The 16,692-nt window shown below is 49.5% G+C and overlaps 1 protein-coding gene across 2 annotated transcripts in view; it reads left to right on the top strand.

The window, feature by feature from the left end:
• Positions 1 to 15,825, top strand: part of USH1C (USH1 protein network component harmonin) — a 52,509-nt gene extending 36,684 nt beyond the window's left edge. The window contains exons 19-26 of one of the 2 annotated variants that reach the window (XM_065881332.1): positions 423 to 473; positions 7,604 to 7,645; positions 8,191 to 8,244; positions 8,577 to 8,676; positions 11,465 to 11,571; positions 12,026 to 12,028; positions 12,936 to 12,991; positions 14,108 to 14,144. In XM_065881332.1, the coding sequence (XP_065737404.1) occupies positions 423 to 473; positions 7,604 to 7,645; positions 8,191 to 8,244; positions 8,577 to 8,676; positions 11,465 to 11,571; positions 12,026 to 12,028; positions 12,936 to 12,991; positions 14,108 to 14,144 (450 nt within the window). Of the gene's footprint in view, positions 1 to 422; positions 474 to 7,603; positions 7,646 to 8,190; positions 8,245 to 8,576; positions 8,677 to 11,464; positions 11,572 to 12,025; positions 12,029 to 12,935; positions 12,992 to 14,107; positions 14,145 to 15,371 lie in introns of those variants that run through there. The other variant, XM_065881333.1, reaches the window with a different exon arrangement.
• The last annotated feature ends 867 nt before the right edge of the window (positions 15,826 to 16,692 follow it).

Raw genomic sequence — 16,692 nt, 5'->3', positions numbered from 1 at the left:
GGTGCACCCCCTGCAAGGGTACCGGCCCCTGACAGGCCTCCCACCCACAGTGGGAGGAGTCATGCCAGAGTTTATATTCCCCTTTCAAGGAAACCCTATCCAAGTGTTAGGGTGGAGTAGCTCAGATACTTCTTTTGAGCTTTAGCTCTCCAAAAAGCAAAGTTCACGCTCCTGGGACAGCCTACTGATGCCTCCGCAATGTGTTTTCAGGCTGATGACAAGGGGTGGTGTCTTCTTGACTAGGACTAGGTAGCTGATGCATCTGGGGGCGTTGAGGGGCCCCTCACATAAATCAGGCTGTGTCTGTCTGGGGAGGGATGTTGGCCAAGCAACCCCAGGCTGGCAGGCCCAGGGTTTGGCACCAGGGGGCAGAAGAGACCTATTGGTAACATCCAGCGTGGAACTTTTTTTTTTTCTGGCAGCCACAGGAGATGTTGAAGAGGATGGTGGTTTATCAGACAGCGTTCCGACAAGTAAAATGATACCCGTCGTGTGTCTGTGGTCCTCCCCACCACCCTCTGCCCCTCCCACTCTGACCTCTCTGGGAGTGCCTGTCAGCTTGGAGGTGGCCCCAAGCACCATCTTCCAGGAGCCTCAGGCCAAAACTGTGTCCTGTTACCTGTGGCCAGGGGTTTGGGGTGTGTGTGTGTGTGTCTCATATCAGGTGGGGATCCTGGGCTTGTGAGACCCCATGGCCAAGCTGAGAAAGCAGCAGGGTCCCTGGGGGCTGGCCTCTTTTGCTGCTGTTTGTTCATAGAGGAGCAGCAGAGGGACCCCTCAGAGGGTCACAGAGGCCAAGATAGGTGGTTGCTGCAGCTCTAGGAGAGAAAAAGGGGCTGCCTGAGGTGTTTCCCTGCCCCTTCCCATGTCTTGCCTCCTCAAGGCAGATCATAGCTTCACCAAACCACACTTGGCCCCAAGCCACCATCAGGGAGGAAGTGGTGGCCCAGGTCCTCCATCTGCAGGGGGCGCTCCTGTGCACAGGGCCCCACAGAAGTCCTTGCAGGTCCATGAGTGGATTCAGGCAGGCAGCCACTTATCCTCCCACCTCCTGGGGCTTACATCCTCAGAGCCAGCCATTGGATTGGCTGTCTCATTGCTGATGAAAGAGACCCCAAGATGGAGATCTTGCAGCCAACATCCTCACCAATAACCGAATATCTGACTACAGGCTGATTTGACTGCAGTCAGGGAACAAAGGGGAGGTGTCAGCTGTACAGTGAGATAGGAGGGTCTGCAGAGGAAGCTGCCCCCAACGAGGACTGAGGAGTGACAGGTGACAGCTGACACTTAGCTGTGGTATGCCAAGCACTGTTTCTTTTTTTTTTTTAAGTGTTTCTTTTATTTTTGAATCTAAAATTTCAAACTAATTTTAAAATTTTGTTTACTTATTTTTTTTTAATTTTTGAATTTTATTTTATTTATTTTTTTATACAGCAGGTTCCTATTAGTCATCAATTTTATACACATCAGTGTATACATGTCAATCCCAATCACCCAGTTCAGCACACCACCATCCCCACCCCCCTGTGGCTTTCCCCCCTTGGTGTCCATACATTTGTTCTCTACATCTGTGTCTCAACTTGTGCCCTGCAAACCGCTTCATCTGTACCATTTTTCCACATACATGTGTTAGTATACGATATTTGTTTTTCTCTTTCTGACTTACTTCACTCTGTATGACAGTCTCTAGATCCATCCACATTTCAACAAATGACTCAATTTCGTTTCTTTTTATGGCTGAGTAATATTCCATTGTATATACGTACCACAACTTCTTTATCCATTCCTCTGTCGATGGGCATTTAGATTGCTTCCATGACCTGGCTATTGTAAATAGTGCTGCAGTGAACATTGGGGTGCATGTGTCTTTTTGAATTATGGTTTTCTCTGGGTATATGACCAGTAGTGGGATTGCTGGATCACATGGTAATTCTATTTTTAGTTTTTTAAGGAACCTCCATACTGTTCTCCATAGGGGCTGTATTAATTTACATTCCCACCAACAGTGCAAGAGGGTTCCCTTTTCTCCATATCCTCTCCAGCATTTGTTGTTTGTAGATTTTCTGATGATGCCCATTCTAACTGGTGTGAGGTGATACCTCATTGTTGTTTTGATTTGCATTTCTCTAATAATTAGTGATGTTGAGCAGCTTTTCATGTGCTTTTTGGCCATCTGTATATCTTCTTTGGAGAAATGTCTATTTAGGTCTTCTGCCCATTTTTGGATTGGGTTGTTTGTTTCTTTAATATTGAGCTGCATGAGCTGTTTATATATTTTGGAGATTAATCTTTGTTGATTCGCTTGCAAATATTTTCTCCCATTCTGAGGGTTGTCTTTTCATCTTGTTTATGGTTTCCTTGGCTGTGCAAAAGCTTTTAAGTTTCATTAGGTCCCATTTGTTTATTTTTGGTTTTATTTCCATTACTCTAGGAGGTGGATCAAAAAAGATCTTGCTGTGATTTATGTCAAAGGGTGTTCTTCCAATGTTTTCCTCTAAAAGTTTTATAGTGTCTGGTCTTACATTTAGGTCCTTAATCCATTTTGAGTTTATTTTTGTGTATGGTGTTAGGGAATGTTCTAATTTCATTCTTTTACATGTAGCTATCCAGTTTTCCCAGCACCACTTATTAAGAGACTGTCTTTTCTCCATTGTATATCCTTGCCTCCTGTGTCATAGATTAGTTGACCATAGGTGCGTGGGTTTATCTCTGGGCTTTCTATCTTTTTCCATTGATCTATGTTTCTGTTTTTGCACCAGTACCATATTGTCTTGATTACTGTAGCTTTATAGTATAGTCTGAAGTCAGGGAGTCTGATTCCTACAGCTCAGTATTTTTCTCTCAAGACTGCTTTGGCTATTCGGGGTCTTCTGTGTCTTCATACAAATTTTAAGATTTTTTGTTCTAGTTCTGTAAAAAATGCCATTGGTAATTTGATAAGGATTGCATTGAATCTGTAGATTGCTTTGGATCGTATAGTCATTTTCACAATATTGATTCTTCCAATCCAAGAACATGGTATATCTCTCCATCTGCTGGTATCATCTTTACTTTCATCAGTGTCTTATAGTTTTCTGCATGCAGGTCTTTTGTCTTCCTAGGTAGGTTTCTTCCTAGGTATTTTATTCTTTTTGTTGCAATGGTAAATGGGAGTGTTTCCTTAATTTCTCTTTCAGATTTTTCATCATTAGTGTATAGGAATGCAAGAGACTTCTGTGCATTCATTTTGTAACCTGCAACTTTACCAAATTCATTGATTAGCTCTAGTAGTTTTCTGGTGGCATTTTTAGGATTCTCTATGTGTAGTATCATGTCATCTGCAAACAGTGACAGTTTTACTTCTTCTTTTCCAATTTGTATTTCTTTTATTTCTTTTTCTTCTCTGATTGCCATGGCTAGGACTTCCAAAACTATGTTGAATAATAGTGGTGAGAGTGGACGTCCTTCTCTTGTTCCTGATCTTAGAGGACATGTTTTCAGTTTTTCACCATTGAGAATGATGTTTGCTGTGGGTTTGTCATATATGGCCTTTATTATGTTGAGGTAGTTTCCCTCTATGCCCACTTTCTGGAGAGTTTTTATCATAAATGGGTGTTGAATTTTGTCAAAAGCTTTTTCTGCATCTATTGAGATGATCATATGGTTTTTATTCTTCAATTTGTTAATATGTTTTATCACATTGATTGATTTGTGTATATTGAAGAATCCTTGCATCCCTGGGATAAACTCCACTTGATCACGGTGTATGATCCTTTTAATGTGTTGTTGGATTCTGTTTGCTAGTTTTTTGTTGAGGATTTTTGCATCTATATTCATCAGTGATACTGGTCTGTAATTTTCTTTTTTTATAATATCTTTGTCTGGTTGTGGTTATCAGGGTGATGGTGGCCTCATAGAATGAGTTTGGGAGTGTTCCTTCCTCTGCAGTTTTTTGGAAGAGTTTGAGAAGGATGGTGTTAGCTCTTCTCTAAATGTTTGATAGAATTCACCTGTGAAGCCATCTGGTCCTGGACTTTTGTTTGTTGGAAGATTTTTTTTTTTTTTTTTTTTTTGTTGGAAGATTTTTAATCACAGTTTCAATTTCATTACTTGTGATTGGTCTGTTCATGTTTTCAATTTCTTCCTGGCTCAGTCTTGGATGGTTATACCTTTCTAAGAATTTGTCCATTTCTTCCAGGTTGCCCATTTTGTTGGAATAGAGTTGTTTGTAGTAGTCTCTTAGGATGCTTTGTATTTCTGCGGTGTCTGTTGTAACTTCTCCTTTTTCATTTCTAATTTTATTGATTTGAGTCCTCTCCCTCTTTTCCTTGATGAGTCTGGCTAATGGTTTATCAATTTTGTTTATCTTCTCAAAGAACCAGCTTTTAGTTTTATTGATCTTTGCTATTGTTTTCTTTGTTTCTATTTCATTTATTTCTGCTCTGATCTTTATTTCTTTCCTTCTGCTAACTTTGGGTTTTGTTTGTTCTTCTTTCTCTAGTTCCTTTAGGTGTAAGGTTAGATTGTTTACTTGAGATTTTTCTTGTTTCTTGAGGTAGGCTTGTATAGCTATAAACTTCCCTCTTAGAACTGCTTTTGCTGCATCCCATAGGTGTTGGATCATCGTGTTTTCATTGTCATTTGTCTCTAGATTTTTTTTGATTTCCTCTTTGATTTCTTCAGTGATCTCTTGGTTATTTAGTAACGTACTGTTTAGCCTCCATGTATTTGTGTTTTTTACCTTTTTTTTCCCTGTAATTCATTTCTAATCCCAGAGTATTGTGGCCAGAAAAGATGCTTGATATGATTTCAGTTTTCTTAAATTTACTGAGGCTTGATTTGTGACTCAAGATGTGATCAATCCTGGAGAATGTTCCCTGCGGACTTGAGAAGAAAGTGTAATCTGCTGTTTTTGGATGGAATGTCCTATAAATATCAATTAAATCTATCTGGTCTGTTGTGTCATTTAAAGCTTCTGTTTCCTTATTTATTTTCATTTTGGATGATCTGTCCATTGGTGTAAGTGAGGTGTTAAAGTCCCCCACTATTATTGTGTTACTGTCAATTTCCTCTTTTAGAGCTGTTAGCAGTTGCCTTATGTATTGAGGTGCTCCTATGTTGGGTGCATATATATTTATAATTGTTATATCTTCTTCTTGGATTGGTCCCTTGATCATTATATAGTGTCCTTCCTTGTCTCTTATAACATTCTTTATTTTAAAGTATTTTATCTGATATGAGTATTGCTACTCCAGCTTTCTTTTGATTTCCAGTTGCATGGAATATCTTTTCCCATCCCCTCACTTTCAGTCTGTATGTGTCCCTAGGTCTGAAGTGGGTCTCTTGTAGACAGCATATATATGGGTCTTGTTTTTGTATCCATTCAGCCAGGCTGTGTCTTTTGGTTGGAGCATTTAATCCATTCACGTTTAAGGTAATTATCTATATGTATGTTCCTATGACCATTTTCTTAATTGTTTTGGGTTTGTTTTTGTAGGTCCTTTTCTTCTCTTGTGTTTCCCATTTAGAGAAGTTCCTTTAGCATTTGTTGTAGAGCTGGTTTTTGGTGGTGAATTCTCTTAGCTTTTGCTTGTCTGTAAAGCTTTTGATTTCTCCATCAAATCTGAATGAGATCCTTGCTGGGTAGAGTAATCTTGGTTGTAGGTTCTTCCGTTTCATCACTTTAAGTATATCATGACACTCCCTTCTGGACAAGCACTGTTTCTAAATACTTTATGTACTTTAATTCTTTTAATCTTTACCAGAACCTAGGAGGTAAGTGCTTTTACCACCCCCATTTTATAGATGAGAAACCAATTCAGAGAGATTAGGAATCATGCCCTTGATGGCACAGCTAATGTCAGACCCTGGATTTGAATTTGACCCAGGAGGTCAGCCTCCATAGTTGGGCTCCTAAGTCCTACGCCATCCTGCCTCTCAGGATGAAATAGACATTTAAGGGTTTTGTTATTCAAGGCACAAATAGGTCTCGAGGAGAGAGAGGCAGGAAGGTGAGGAATCCAAGGGCCCAGACTGGGAGTCAGACCTTCACCTCACTGCCCACTGACGGGGTGACTTGAGCATGTCACCTCTCTGGGTCCCAGTGTCTCCATCTGTTGGACGAAGGGCTGGACTCCCTCTTCAAGGGCCAACCCACGATAGTGGCTTATAGGTCTCTAATCTAAATTCACATAAGACACAAGTCCTCGCCATCCGGCCTGTCGCTGAGAGCAGATTCTCAGAGGGAAGGAGAGAGGGAGGCCCATAGCCAGCCCTGCTCACTTTTCCAGAAGACACAGCCAGGGATAGGCAGGGTTCTCTCCATGAAAGAGAATTGACTCCACATCCTGCCTAATAACTCCCCTTGCCCGTGGATTTGCTGCATCCCTTCCTCTGTCTGCTGCCCTGACACCCACACACCAACCTGGGGGTGGCCTCAGAGCTGGGCCAGGCTGGAGACCCCCAGGCTTTTCGGGGTTGAGCCCGGGAGATGAAGGCGAGTGAGGAGGCAGGGCAGGCAGATGCCCAGGGATCCGTCTGCTGATATCTGGCCCCCATCTTGAGCCCAGAGCTTGGTTGCTGCATGCTGGGCATAGAGGAGGCGGTGACCTCCCCATGATGCCAACCACAGGCCCCAGGGGACACTTGGTGTGGCCCAGGTGACTGTATGCTTGTGGGTGACTCCACTCAGTCCAGCAAGGCTGCATGGGCACCTATCACAGGGCTTCCCCTTTGCTCCCACCTTCCCGTGGGGACTAACTGAGGCTTTGCTGCCCTCAGGCTTAGCATGCCTGGCCCCTCAATCCATGGACCCCGGGCTCCTGCTCTCTGTGTGTGAGTCCTGGGAAGACAGTGCTTTTCCGACTCTGCTTCCCCTTCTCCCTTCTCAGCACCTCGCTTGGTGAGAAGGGCATATTGTTAGGGATATTGTTCCCACAGCTCCCACCACCCAGGTCCCCAGAGCTGAGCGTCCCCCTCCTCCTCCCCTGGCTAGGTTCTGGGGGGAGCCTTACCTTCTAGATAAACATTACATTAAGAACAGTGCAGGCGCTGGGCAAGCACAGACAGCCGTCCTTTGCCTCTGGGTGCCTGATGTCCCTTCCCCATGCCCATCATGTTGTGACTGGTCTCCCCAGGGAGCCTCTTGAGCAGTATTGTCCTTCTTTGGGGTCAGAGCACTGGGTGGAGAAAAGCTGGGCTTCACCCCCAGAGCCTGGACCTGGCCTCAGGTGGGCACTTGGAGGAGCTGAGAAAGGGCCTAAAAGACCTGAAGCTGTGGGCAATGAGACCTTCAGCAAGGCTGCCCAGACCACCTAGATGTCAGCAGGTGCCCCTGCCAGCCACAGATGCCCACCCCTCTGGAACAGTGCAGGATCCAGGGCCAGGGTCCTTCAAATGCTTCCCGTAGCTTCCCGCTTCTCCCGGGCAGGGGCGCTCTGGGTGTCAGGGCTGCCAGCCTCCCCCCCGAATCCCCCATGCAGTCCACAACTACCCCCTCACCCCGCCACTCTCTCCCCTACCTCCTAGCCATTCACCGTCTTCCTCCGCCCTAAGCTTCTTTCCTGCAGTGACTCTCAAGGGCCTCTGCTCTGAAGCCCTAACACCCTCCCTTTGCTTCCAGGATTTCCGGAAATACGAGGAAGGCTTTGACCCCTACTCCATGGTGAGAGATAGCTCTCTTCCCCTGGGGAGTAACCCCAGGAGTTGGGGGTGGGGGATTACGGTGTGTTTGGTGCTGGTGCACTGTGGGTTCTGAGGGCCCTGGGGATGAGGCAGGGCGTGTGAACAGCCCCAAGGAGGCCCCACCTGCTCTTCCCTGTGTAGGCTCCTTTCAAACAGCATTCCATTGTGAACTCTGTGTGTGTGTGTGTGTGTGTGTGTGTGTGTGTGGTTTACAACAACAGTTACACTTGCTGAGCACTAACTACATACCAGACACTGTGCTGTGTATTTACAAGGCATGCTCTCGCCCAGTCCTCACAATAATCCCAGGGAAAAACGATCTCTGTGTGTGCGTGTCCATGGGGCCCCCATGGGGCCTGGGACCTCCAGCTGAAGACTGTTGGGGATGAGGCTGTGCGAGGTCCCCTTGACCATGTGTTCTGTGGGGCCCAATGTCCCACAGGTGCCTGGCTTTCCCTCCCACCCCTGCCCCCACCTGCATCCTTCAGGCAGGCATCCTTCATCCCCACTGTCTTTTCCCTCTAGTTCACCCCGGAGCAGATCGTAGGAAAGGATGTCCGGCTCCTGCGCATTAAGAAGGTACCCGGGCACATGGAGGTCAGGCGGGGACAACGCTTCTTTATCCCTGCCCCCTCCCATCTTGGTCCCTTGTTTCTCCTACTCTCAAGGTGATTCCTGGGGGACCCCTCAGATCCCCACTCTCCTTTCCCCTTGGGAACACCCCCTGCTATTGTAAGACCACACCCCCAGGCCCCGCTTTGCATCCATGCCCCATTTCCTCCCTGACGGCACTGCCATTGCCCCATGGCTTCTCCCGCCCTGTCTGTGGCCCCGACAAGAGGCTCCTGGGCGCCCAGGTGCCCACAACCTGTTGTCTGCTTGGCTCCAAAGGCCTGTTTTCTTCTCACCAGGAGGGAGCCTTAGACCTGGCCCTGGAAGGCGGTGTGGACTCCCCGATTGGGAAGGTGGTCGTCTCGGCTGTTTACGAGGGCGGAGCCGCTGAGCGGCACGGTGAGTGGGAACCAGCCATGCCCCAGTTCGGGGATGGTGCTATGGTTATACAGGATCCTCCAAGAAAGCAAACAGCAGCCTTCTGGGAGTGGGCTGACCATTCTCAGGAATGCCCTCCCACCTGGATCCGCCCACTCATGCATCAGTCCCACATGTCACCTGCAGGCATATGACAGTGCCAGGATCTGCAGGCACACAGCAAACCACACACCACTTTGCCCTCCGGGGGCTCCCCATCTAGTGGTGAAAACATCCTCAGAATTGCCAGGTGCTGACGATAACAGTGTGGTCTGCTGTGGGCTGGCAGAGGACTGAGAGGGTGGAGGGATGCTGTGGGAACTCTGAGGCCCCTAACCTATCAAGGGAAAGAGGGCTGCTGGGAGGGCTCCCTACAGGGGTGATACTGAGCTGAGCCTTTAAAGATAAGTTGATGCTAGCCTTGCAAAGGAGGGAAAGGGCTTTCCAGGTAGAGAGGACAGCACAAGTAAAGGCAAGAGAGAAACCATCAAAACATTACCCGTCCTTTTCATAATGATAAGAGCCAACATCTGTCAAGAACTAACCTCGTGCCAGATGTTATTCTAAGTACCTGCACGTAACCTGTGTCTGAGTAATCATGTGTATTAACTCATCTAATTCTTACAATAGATACCATTACCACTCTCATTTCACATCGTAGGAAACTGAGGCACAGAAAGGTTAAGTATAATACTTGTTCAGGACCCACAGCCAGTAAGGGATGGAGGCAGGGCTTGAACCCAAGCAGTTTGGTCATTCGCTTTACTGCCCAGCACAAGTGCCACCCCTGCTTGGGACCTTCTGCAGCCCTGCCCCCTCCTACCCTGTGTCTCTCCTGTGGCATGATCTTCTTGCTTGGCCTTGATCCCCTTACCAACAAAAACACCCCTGCTGTTGAGTGAAGCCTTTGTGGACCCAGCACAGACTTGTGCCTCAAACGATCAACCCATTCACCTGACAGTGTCTGAAACTCCACTGTTAGTGATTTCTTCTTCCAAGTCTGGGCAGCTTTTCAGTACTCCTGAGTCCTTTGTGGAGGAATAGGTGCCCTTGAAGGAGGAGCCCCTCACCTTTGCAGGCCAGAGCAGGGAATCCCAGAGTCAGATCCCTTCTCTGCAGCGCTAGGCTGGAGTCTCTCCCACAAGCCAAGGTGGTAGAATGGAGGATGAGTGTGGACCTGAGGCAGGAGGTGGAGTGATGGCAGTCACCTGGGCACACTGGCAGCCAGGCTTCTGTGGGTTGCTAGGGCGAGTCCAGCTCTGCCACCCCGGGCCTTGGTGACCTCGGCCCCTCACAGCCACACTTGAGCCTTCATTTCCGCCGTAGAAGGGGGGCCTGCTCAACTAGGCAGCTGCCATGGCCCACCGCTGCCCACCTGGCCAATGTGCTCCACCTCTGTCCTCATTTCCTGTGCCAGCTAAGGGAAGGGTTGATGCTGGCCCCACCTGTCTGCCATGTCTAGCAGGGAAAGAGGACCAGGATGGACGGGTGGCTTCCTGGGCCCTCCCCACCTTACAAAGCCCCAGCCCAACCACTGCCTTATTGGCCCTGAGGCTGCATCTTGGGTTTGTACAAAGTGAAAATGTGGAAGCTACCTCTCCCCAGGCCCACTGTCCAGAGGAAACTGCTGTCTACAGTTCGGTTCCACACTACTTTGGACATACAAGCAGCTGGTGAAAGTTCTCCAGGAGCACATGTGTTTTAAGCCACCCTAGCCACCATCTTCAGCAACACACATCATAATCCTGTGGACCTTCGTGTCTGCAAGGCTCCTGAGTAAACTATTTCAGCATAGCACAGAATGTTCTGTGGACACCAGAACTGGGAGAAATTACTCCAAAAAAAAAAAAAAGAAGAAAGGGTTCTGAAGTTGAAGATGTGTGTTAGATCTACTTCTCGGAGAGCCACAAGGCATATTAGCATATTCAAGGTTCTGACAAGTCCTGCAGTGAGTAGCTCTGTTTAAGCTTATAACACCAGCTTTTCTCAAACTGCTTATTAGATCACAGGTCCGCTTATCCAGGAACACCTTCAACATCACTCATCACTCATTTATTCAAGAAATATCTATTGAATTCCTATTTTGTGCTAGGTATTTTGTTAAGTGCTGGAGATATAGTGGTGAACTAAAAAGACAATCCCTGCCCTTATGGAGCTGACAGTCTGGTAGGAGGGACCACCAGTCAATAAATAGATATATGGTTACAAATTGTGAAAAATGCTGTGCAGAAAAAGACCAGGATACTTTAATAGAATAATAGGAAAATTCTTGAGATTGAGTGGGCAGTCAGAGAAGACCTCTCAGAGTTTTATCTCAGACTTGGAAGAAGAGGGAAAGAGAGAGGGCAAGTGCACCAGATGGAACAGCATGTGAAAGCTCTGAGGCAGGAAAGAGCTCAGTCTGCTCAGGGACCTAAAGCCGACCAGCACGGCTAGAGCACAGAGAGGGACGGCTCATAGAACTAGCTTGTGTTTCTGGTAACCTCCCTGGAAATGCAGGTCTGCTTCCCTCTGCAATCAGAGGCCCATACAAAAGCTTGGGTGGCAGTAATTCATCACTGGTGTCCCGATTCTACTGAGCTGGGGTGAGGGTGTGTGGATGAGGTGGGAAGGAAGTGCCCTTTGAGCAACCTGGTTGATTGTTTCCCCTTGTGCTTTCTGAGCCCATATGAGCTTTCAGAATCCAAGTCAGGCCCCTTCTGCAGCCCTACAGTCACTCCCCGTTTTCCATATACAGCCCAGTTGGTCAGTCAGCCTTATCTTCCTGCAGGTGGCATTGTGAAAGGGGATGAGGTCATGGCCATCAATGGCAAGATCGTGACGGACTACACCCTGGCTGAGGCTGAGGCTGCCCTGCAGAAGGCCTGGAATCAGGGGGTAAGAACAATCCCCCTCCCTTTATCCCTCCCTTGCCTGCCTGCCTCAAACCCTGGCCTCTGCAACCAGGCCTTACAGTCAGGGTGCCCCATCCCAGGGCCGATATCCAAGGTCCAGGTAACTCTTGGGTGACACTCACATACCCTATCCAGCCAGTGGTCTTAATCTGACAAGATAGAATTCAGAAAGTCAGTTTCCAACCTTGAATCCAAAAAACAAGTGGCACAGATAGACTCCAGAAGACCAGATGTGGCAACCCACCCAAGAAAAACTCTTAAGGTCTTCTCTAAGTACACACCAAACAGGAATCAAGAGAGTGCTTGAAAGCATTAACAGAAGTAGAGGGCCCAGAATGGAGGAGGGGCTGGTGGTAGTTTGCTCTGGCTCATTAGACACCCACCTGGGTCAGGGCCACCACATAAGGTCTCCCAGGCTGTGCACTGCACAATCCGAGGGGGTGCCCTCCTACAGACTACAGTGTGAATGGTGCTTGCCCATGTTGTGCAATGCACAACCTGTGCAACTGTATGCAGGCAGCCGAGCCTGAGGTATTAAGTTCAGTGCCGAGGATGCTGACCGGATGGGCCTGGGACCCACATGAAGGGATGTGGAGAAGAGAAGACTCACGGGTAAAATGATGACTGTCTTTAACTATCTCAAGTGCTACATTAGGGTAGAGGGAGCGAAAGTTTTCTGTGATCTTGAGGGCAGAATTGGATTGGATGGAGGGAGGTCCTGAGGAGAGATTTCAGTTCAATATTAGGAGCTATTGCATGGTAGAGGGGCCTAGTGATATTTCACAAAATTTTTATTGGATACACCCAAGCCAAGGATGCACAATGATGGACAGGCTAAGGATGGCAGTGATGCCATTGAGGGGATTCAAATGTTAGGAGCAGAAAGCTAGGCCTGAAATTCCCCAATTGGCTGTGCATCAGAATGGCCTAGGGACTGCGTTAAAAATGCCGTTTCCCAGGACCTAACCTCAGATTTCCAGGCACCAAGTCCATGAATCTAGAATTTTAAGGAATTCCCCAAGTGATTCTGAGGTTGATGCCTGGCCAGGGTCTGCAGATCAGCATTTGGGAACTTGGTGTCATTCAAGGACCTGGCAACCCTGGCTTCTATGGTTCTGAAACCTCAGAGTCTGGAAGCTTCCCCAGACCATGGGATTGCACAGTGAGGCCCTTCCCCACCTGGAGGACCTCCAGCCCCACCTGGGCCCACCCCCCGCCCCCCATGGGAAGAAGGCCCCAGCCGGCTGATCCTGGGCCATGGTGCCCAGGCATGGGAATGGAGTGTCAGGGGCAGACATGCCACTGACCGCTGAGCATGCCTCAGAGTCACATGGCTTCTCCCCACAGGACTGGATCGACCTTGTCGTTGCCGTCTGTCCCCCCAAGGAGTATGACGATGAGCTGTAAGTGTATGCAGGTGCCTGGCCCCTGACCTCCTCTCCCTCCTCCTCCTCCGGGAACTTGGCCACTTTCCCCCAGCCCAGCCCCAGTCCTCATCCAGCCTAACGGAATGGCCCAAGCACACGAAGTCTAGTAGTAATTGATCCTGGAAAGCTCCCAGGCGAGAGCAAGCCTAGAACTAAGTCACTGTCCTCAAGCATTGCTAGAGCCGCCTTCAAGTCGGTCTTGTCCGGATGCTTCTTTCCATGTGGAAAACTGAAGCCCAGAGATTCAAGGTCTCAGGCCAAGTAAACAGTGAAGTTGGGACAAAGCCTCAGATTTCTGATTCCCCACTCAGAACTTCATCTCCTGCCCCATCACCAGCTAGTTTAAAGACTTCTGTGTCTTTTGCTTTCTGGAGGGTCTTCCTGCTACATAGCTGCTTTCCTTCATGCAGCCGGGACCATAGGCTTTGGCCCCATCCTTCAGGCTTTCCTTGGCCCAGTCTCTGTCTTTCTCTGCAATTCCCTGTATGGTCTGTCTCTCCCTGTGTCTGTTTCATTCCTGTCTCTGTATCTGTGTGGGTCTCTCTATCTCATTCTCTCTCTCTCTCTCTCTCTCTCTCTGTGTGTGTCCTTTCCCTCCCTCCTGCTCCCCCTTCCTTCCTGTCAATCTCTCTCCCATCCATCCCTCTCCCCTGCATCCTTCTTCCCTTCATCTCTCTCCCTCTTCTCTTACCTCTCCTTTTCTTGCCTCTCTCCACCCCTGGCTCTGAGTCCCTGCTTCTCCATCTTTGCCACCCTGCATCCATTTTCTCTCTCTCTGTCTTTCCATCTCTGCCCCTGTCTCTCTCTGTGCCTCTGTGTGTGCCTCTTACTGTCCCCCACCCTCACTTCATCACATCACCTCCCCACCCCTGTGCTTGCCTGTCATGACGGTGCCTACCCACTCCCCCTCCCAGCAGAGGCTGAGTCCTGTGTACATCTTAGAGAAATCAAGGTCTTGTAGCAACTAATTCTGGAACCCAGGGCCTAGGCAGGACCTGAGGCAGGAGCCAAGTGAAGGGAGAGGGCGGGTGGAGCTCTGCCTGGAATAACCAAGCCCTGTTTTGTGTTTCCTGCTCCGCTCTGCGTACGTAGCTCTTCTCTTCCCTCCTCTGCAGCCGAAAGCGCCTAGCCGGTCTAAAAGCTCCTTGGAGACAATGCTCCCATGCTTAGACATGGGTTCCTCCTGCAGCTGGAGCCTGGCAACCCCCGTGATGAATAGGCAGGTGGGCTGCAGGGCCCCGTCTGTCCACGCTGTACGTCGTGGCTGTCTGCTGCCCACGCTGTCGGCAGGTTCTTGGGACTGGTGTCTGGGGATTCACCATCCCTGAAGTGCCACCTGGGCCTGCTGTTGGTGACGCTGGAATTCTTTTGGACTCAAAGGCCCTCCCGCTCAGGGAAGCCAAGCAGAGCCCAGTGTGTGGCATGCTTGGGACCTGGGTGTCCTGACTCACCACAGCCCTTGGGATCTGCCCTGGGTCCCACATAGCACAGAGCAGGATAGAGCAGTGAGCTCCATTCTCGGTTGGGCACAGGCGGTGCCTCAAACCAGGCACGATAGGCTGGGAGAACCCAAAGGAAGCACAGCCTGGGATTCCCCTTCCCTGTCAGCCCCACCCTCTGGGACCTCCACGAAGCCGCCATGCTTGGCCAGAGCCAGGGCAATTAAGAGGCAATTAAAGCTGGTCCAAAGAACCAGGGTTGGCCTCTTAGAGTTGTCCATGACCTGTTGTGACCTGCTGTGGCTGAGCCCTACTCAGAACAAACTGTCCTCTGTGCCTTCTCTCTCCCTTGACTCTGGACTCTATCTGTGGGACACAGTGGAGCCCAGCTTTGGGATGTATTTCCTGCCCTGTGACAGGGCTGTGCCCATGGACAGAGCTGGTAGGTGGCCGTGAAACTGGGGTTTGGTGTGGCCTAAAGCCCAGAGCTGGCAGCATCTGGGGCAGACCCAAGTCTGGACTTGTTGACTTTTCTGTTGCAAGTTTCTCAAAATATTAGGGCCTCATGCTCCCAGGACAGTTGGCCTCAACTGTGGCCGTGGCTTCTGGGATGGGCTCCGTGGCCCTTTGTTTTCTATCACTTGCCATCTGCTCTGTGAGGGACCTCAGTGCCGTTGCCTCTGGTCCCCTCCTACCTCATCCCAGGTGTCCGTTCTGCGCCCTCCCTGGCCTCCTGTGTGCCGTGGCTATGGCTGGGGTGTAGCTGCTTGGGGCCTGCACCAAGAGGGGATCCAGAGGTCGGCAAGGCCTTGTGCCTCCAAGGGGCAGGGTGTGCTCCCTTTCGTCGGCCTTGCCCTCGGCGCAAGGTGCGCACCCACAAGACCTGCACCCTCCTGCTTTGTTCCGCTTCTCCACAGGACCTTCTTCTGAAGTTCAGAGGAGAAACCAAACCCACCCGTAGAAGCCAGTGAGCTCCGGATCCACCCTCCTGGACACCATGCCTGGAGCCAGCTGAGCCACCGCAGCCTGCAAGCACCCTGGAAACCCACAGCCAGCACCCAGGGATTGCAGACTCCCTCTGGCCCTGAAGTAGGCCTGCATAGGAACACTTCGGGCCACCCCTCTGAAGGCCAGCATGGAGGGAGGGAGCAGCTAGCCGTTCTGAAGAGGCCCCTGCGATCTAGACTCTCCTGTCGTTCCTCTGGCTTTGTGAATCTGGGAGACTTCTCCCTTGAACTCTGCTAGGACCTGACTCTTGGGTCTATCCCTCTCCATCCCTCTCCTCTCTCTCCTGCTCTCATTGCTGCTAAGATTGATGCCACAATCTTACTCTGAACTCGTTAATAAAATAAAGAGACTTCTTTTCCAGCTTATGGGAGTGAGTGTGGATTTGGGCAGCAGGTTCAAGGCTGTCAAATTCAAAATCGTGACGTTTTGGCCCCTATTCAAGAGTGAGAAACAGATCCCAGTGCTGGGATCTGGGACTGACATGAAGGACGTGATCAAACAGCCAGGGGCTGCCTTGGAGCAGCGGGCTAGGGCAGCAGGAGACAGGCTGGGCTATTCAGTGTCTTCTCAGCAGAAGGACATGAAGCAAAAAATGAAGCCCATGTGGCAGGGACTTTACTCAGTTTCAGAAAGTGCAGCTGACAGCTGGAGCCCCAGAGGGTCACCTCAGGGTGTGAGGTGCCCCAGTTTCTCTCACAGCACGGTTACGGCTGTTTTTCCTGAGGTCACCAAGACAGGATGTAAGCAAGGGAGCTGCAGGAGGTCCACTCCATCCATGAAATTACATCCAGCAAAACCTTATGGAAGGAGGCAAGGGCTTGAGGCAGGAGAGTGTAACTCCAAGGGGCTGGCAGGGAGTAAGTCAAAGCCCTCCTGGTTACAGGGCCCAGGGATGCTCTCAGGCTGGCTCCAAGGAAGAGAGTGTGGTCTGCCGGTATAGGCATCTCATGGGGATCCAAGACGAGGAGATGGGGTTCCCAGGCCTCCTGAGAAGTGGAAGTGGAAGGTGACTCTGATTTAAGGTGTCTGAGAGGAGCAGCTCTCTCTGTTTAGGCTTCCTATCTCCGCCACCAGCATCCTCAGAGCTCACCTTAAACATAGCCATCACAATCTTCTACCTAATTCTAGATGACCTTTCAACTGTAGCTCCACCACCATTTCCCAATTCCAGAGGCAGAATCTGATTGGACCAACTCACGTGAGTGGGCGGTCCTGGGGGAAGGGGCCAAT

The sequence above is a fragment of the Phocoena phocoena genome, chromosome 8, assembly GCF_963924675.1.
Source record: "Phocoena phocoena chromosome 8, mPhoPho1.1, whole genome shotgun sequence".
NCBI lineage: Eukaryota > Metazoa > Chordata > Mammalia > Artiodactyla > Phocoenidae > Phocoena > Phocoena phocoena.
This window is presented reverse-complemented; position numbering and strand designations above follow the sequence as displayed.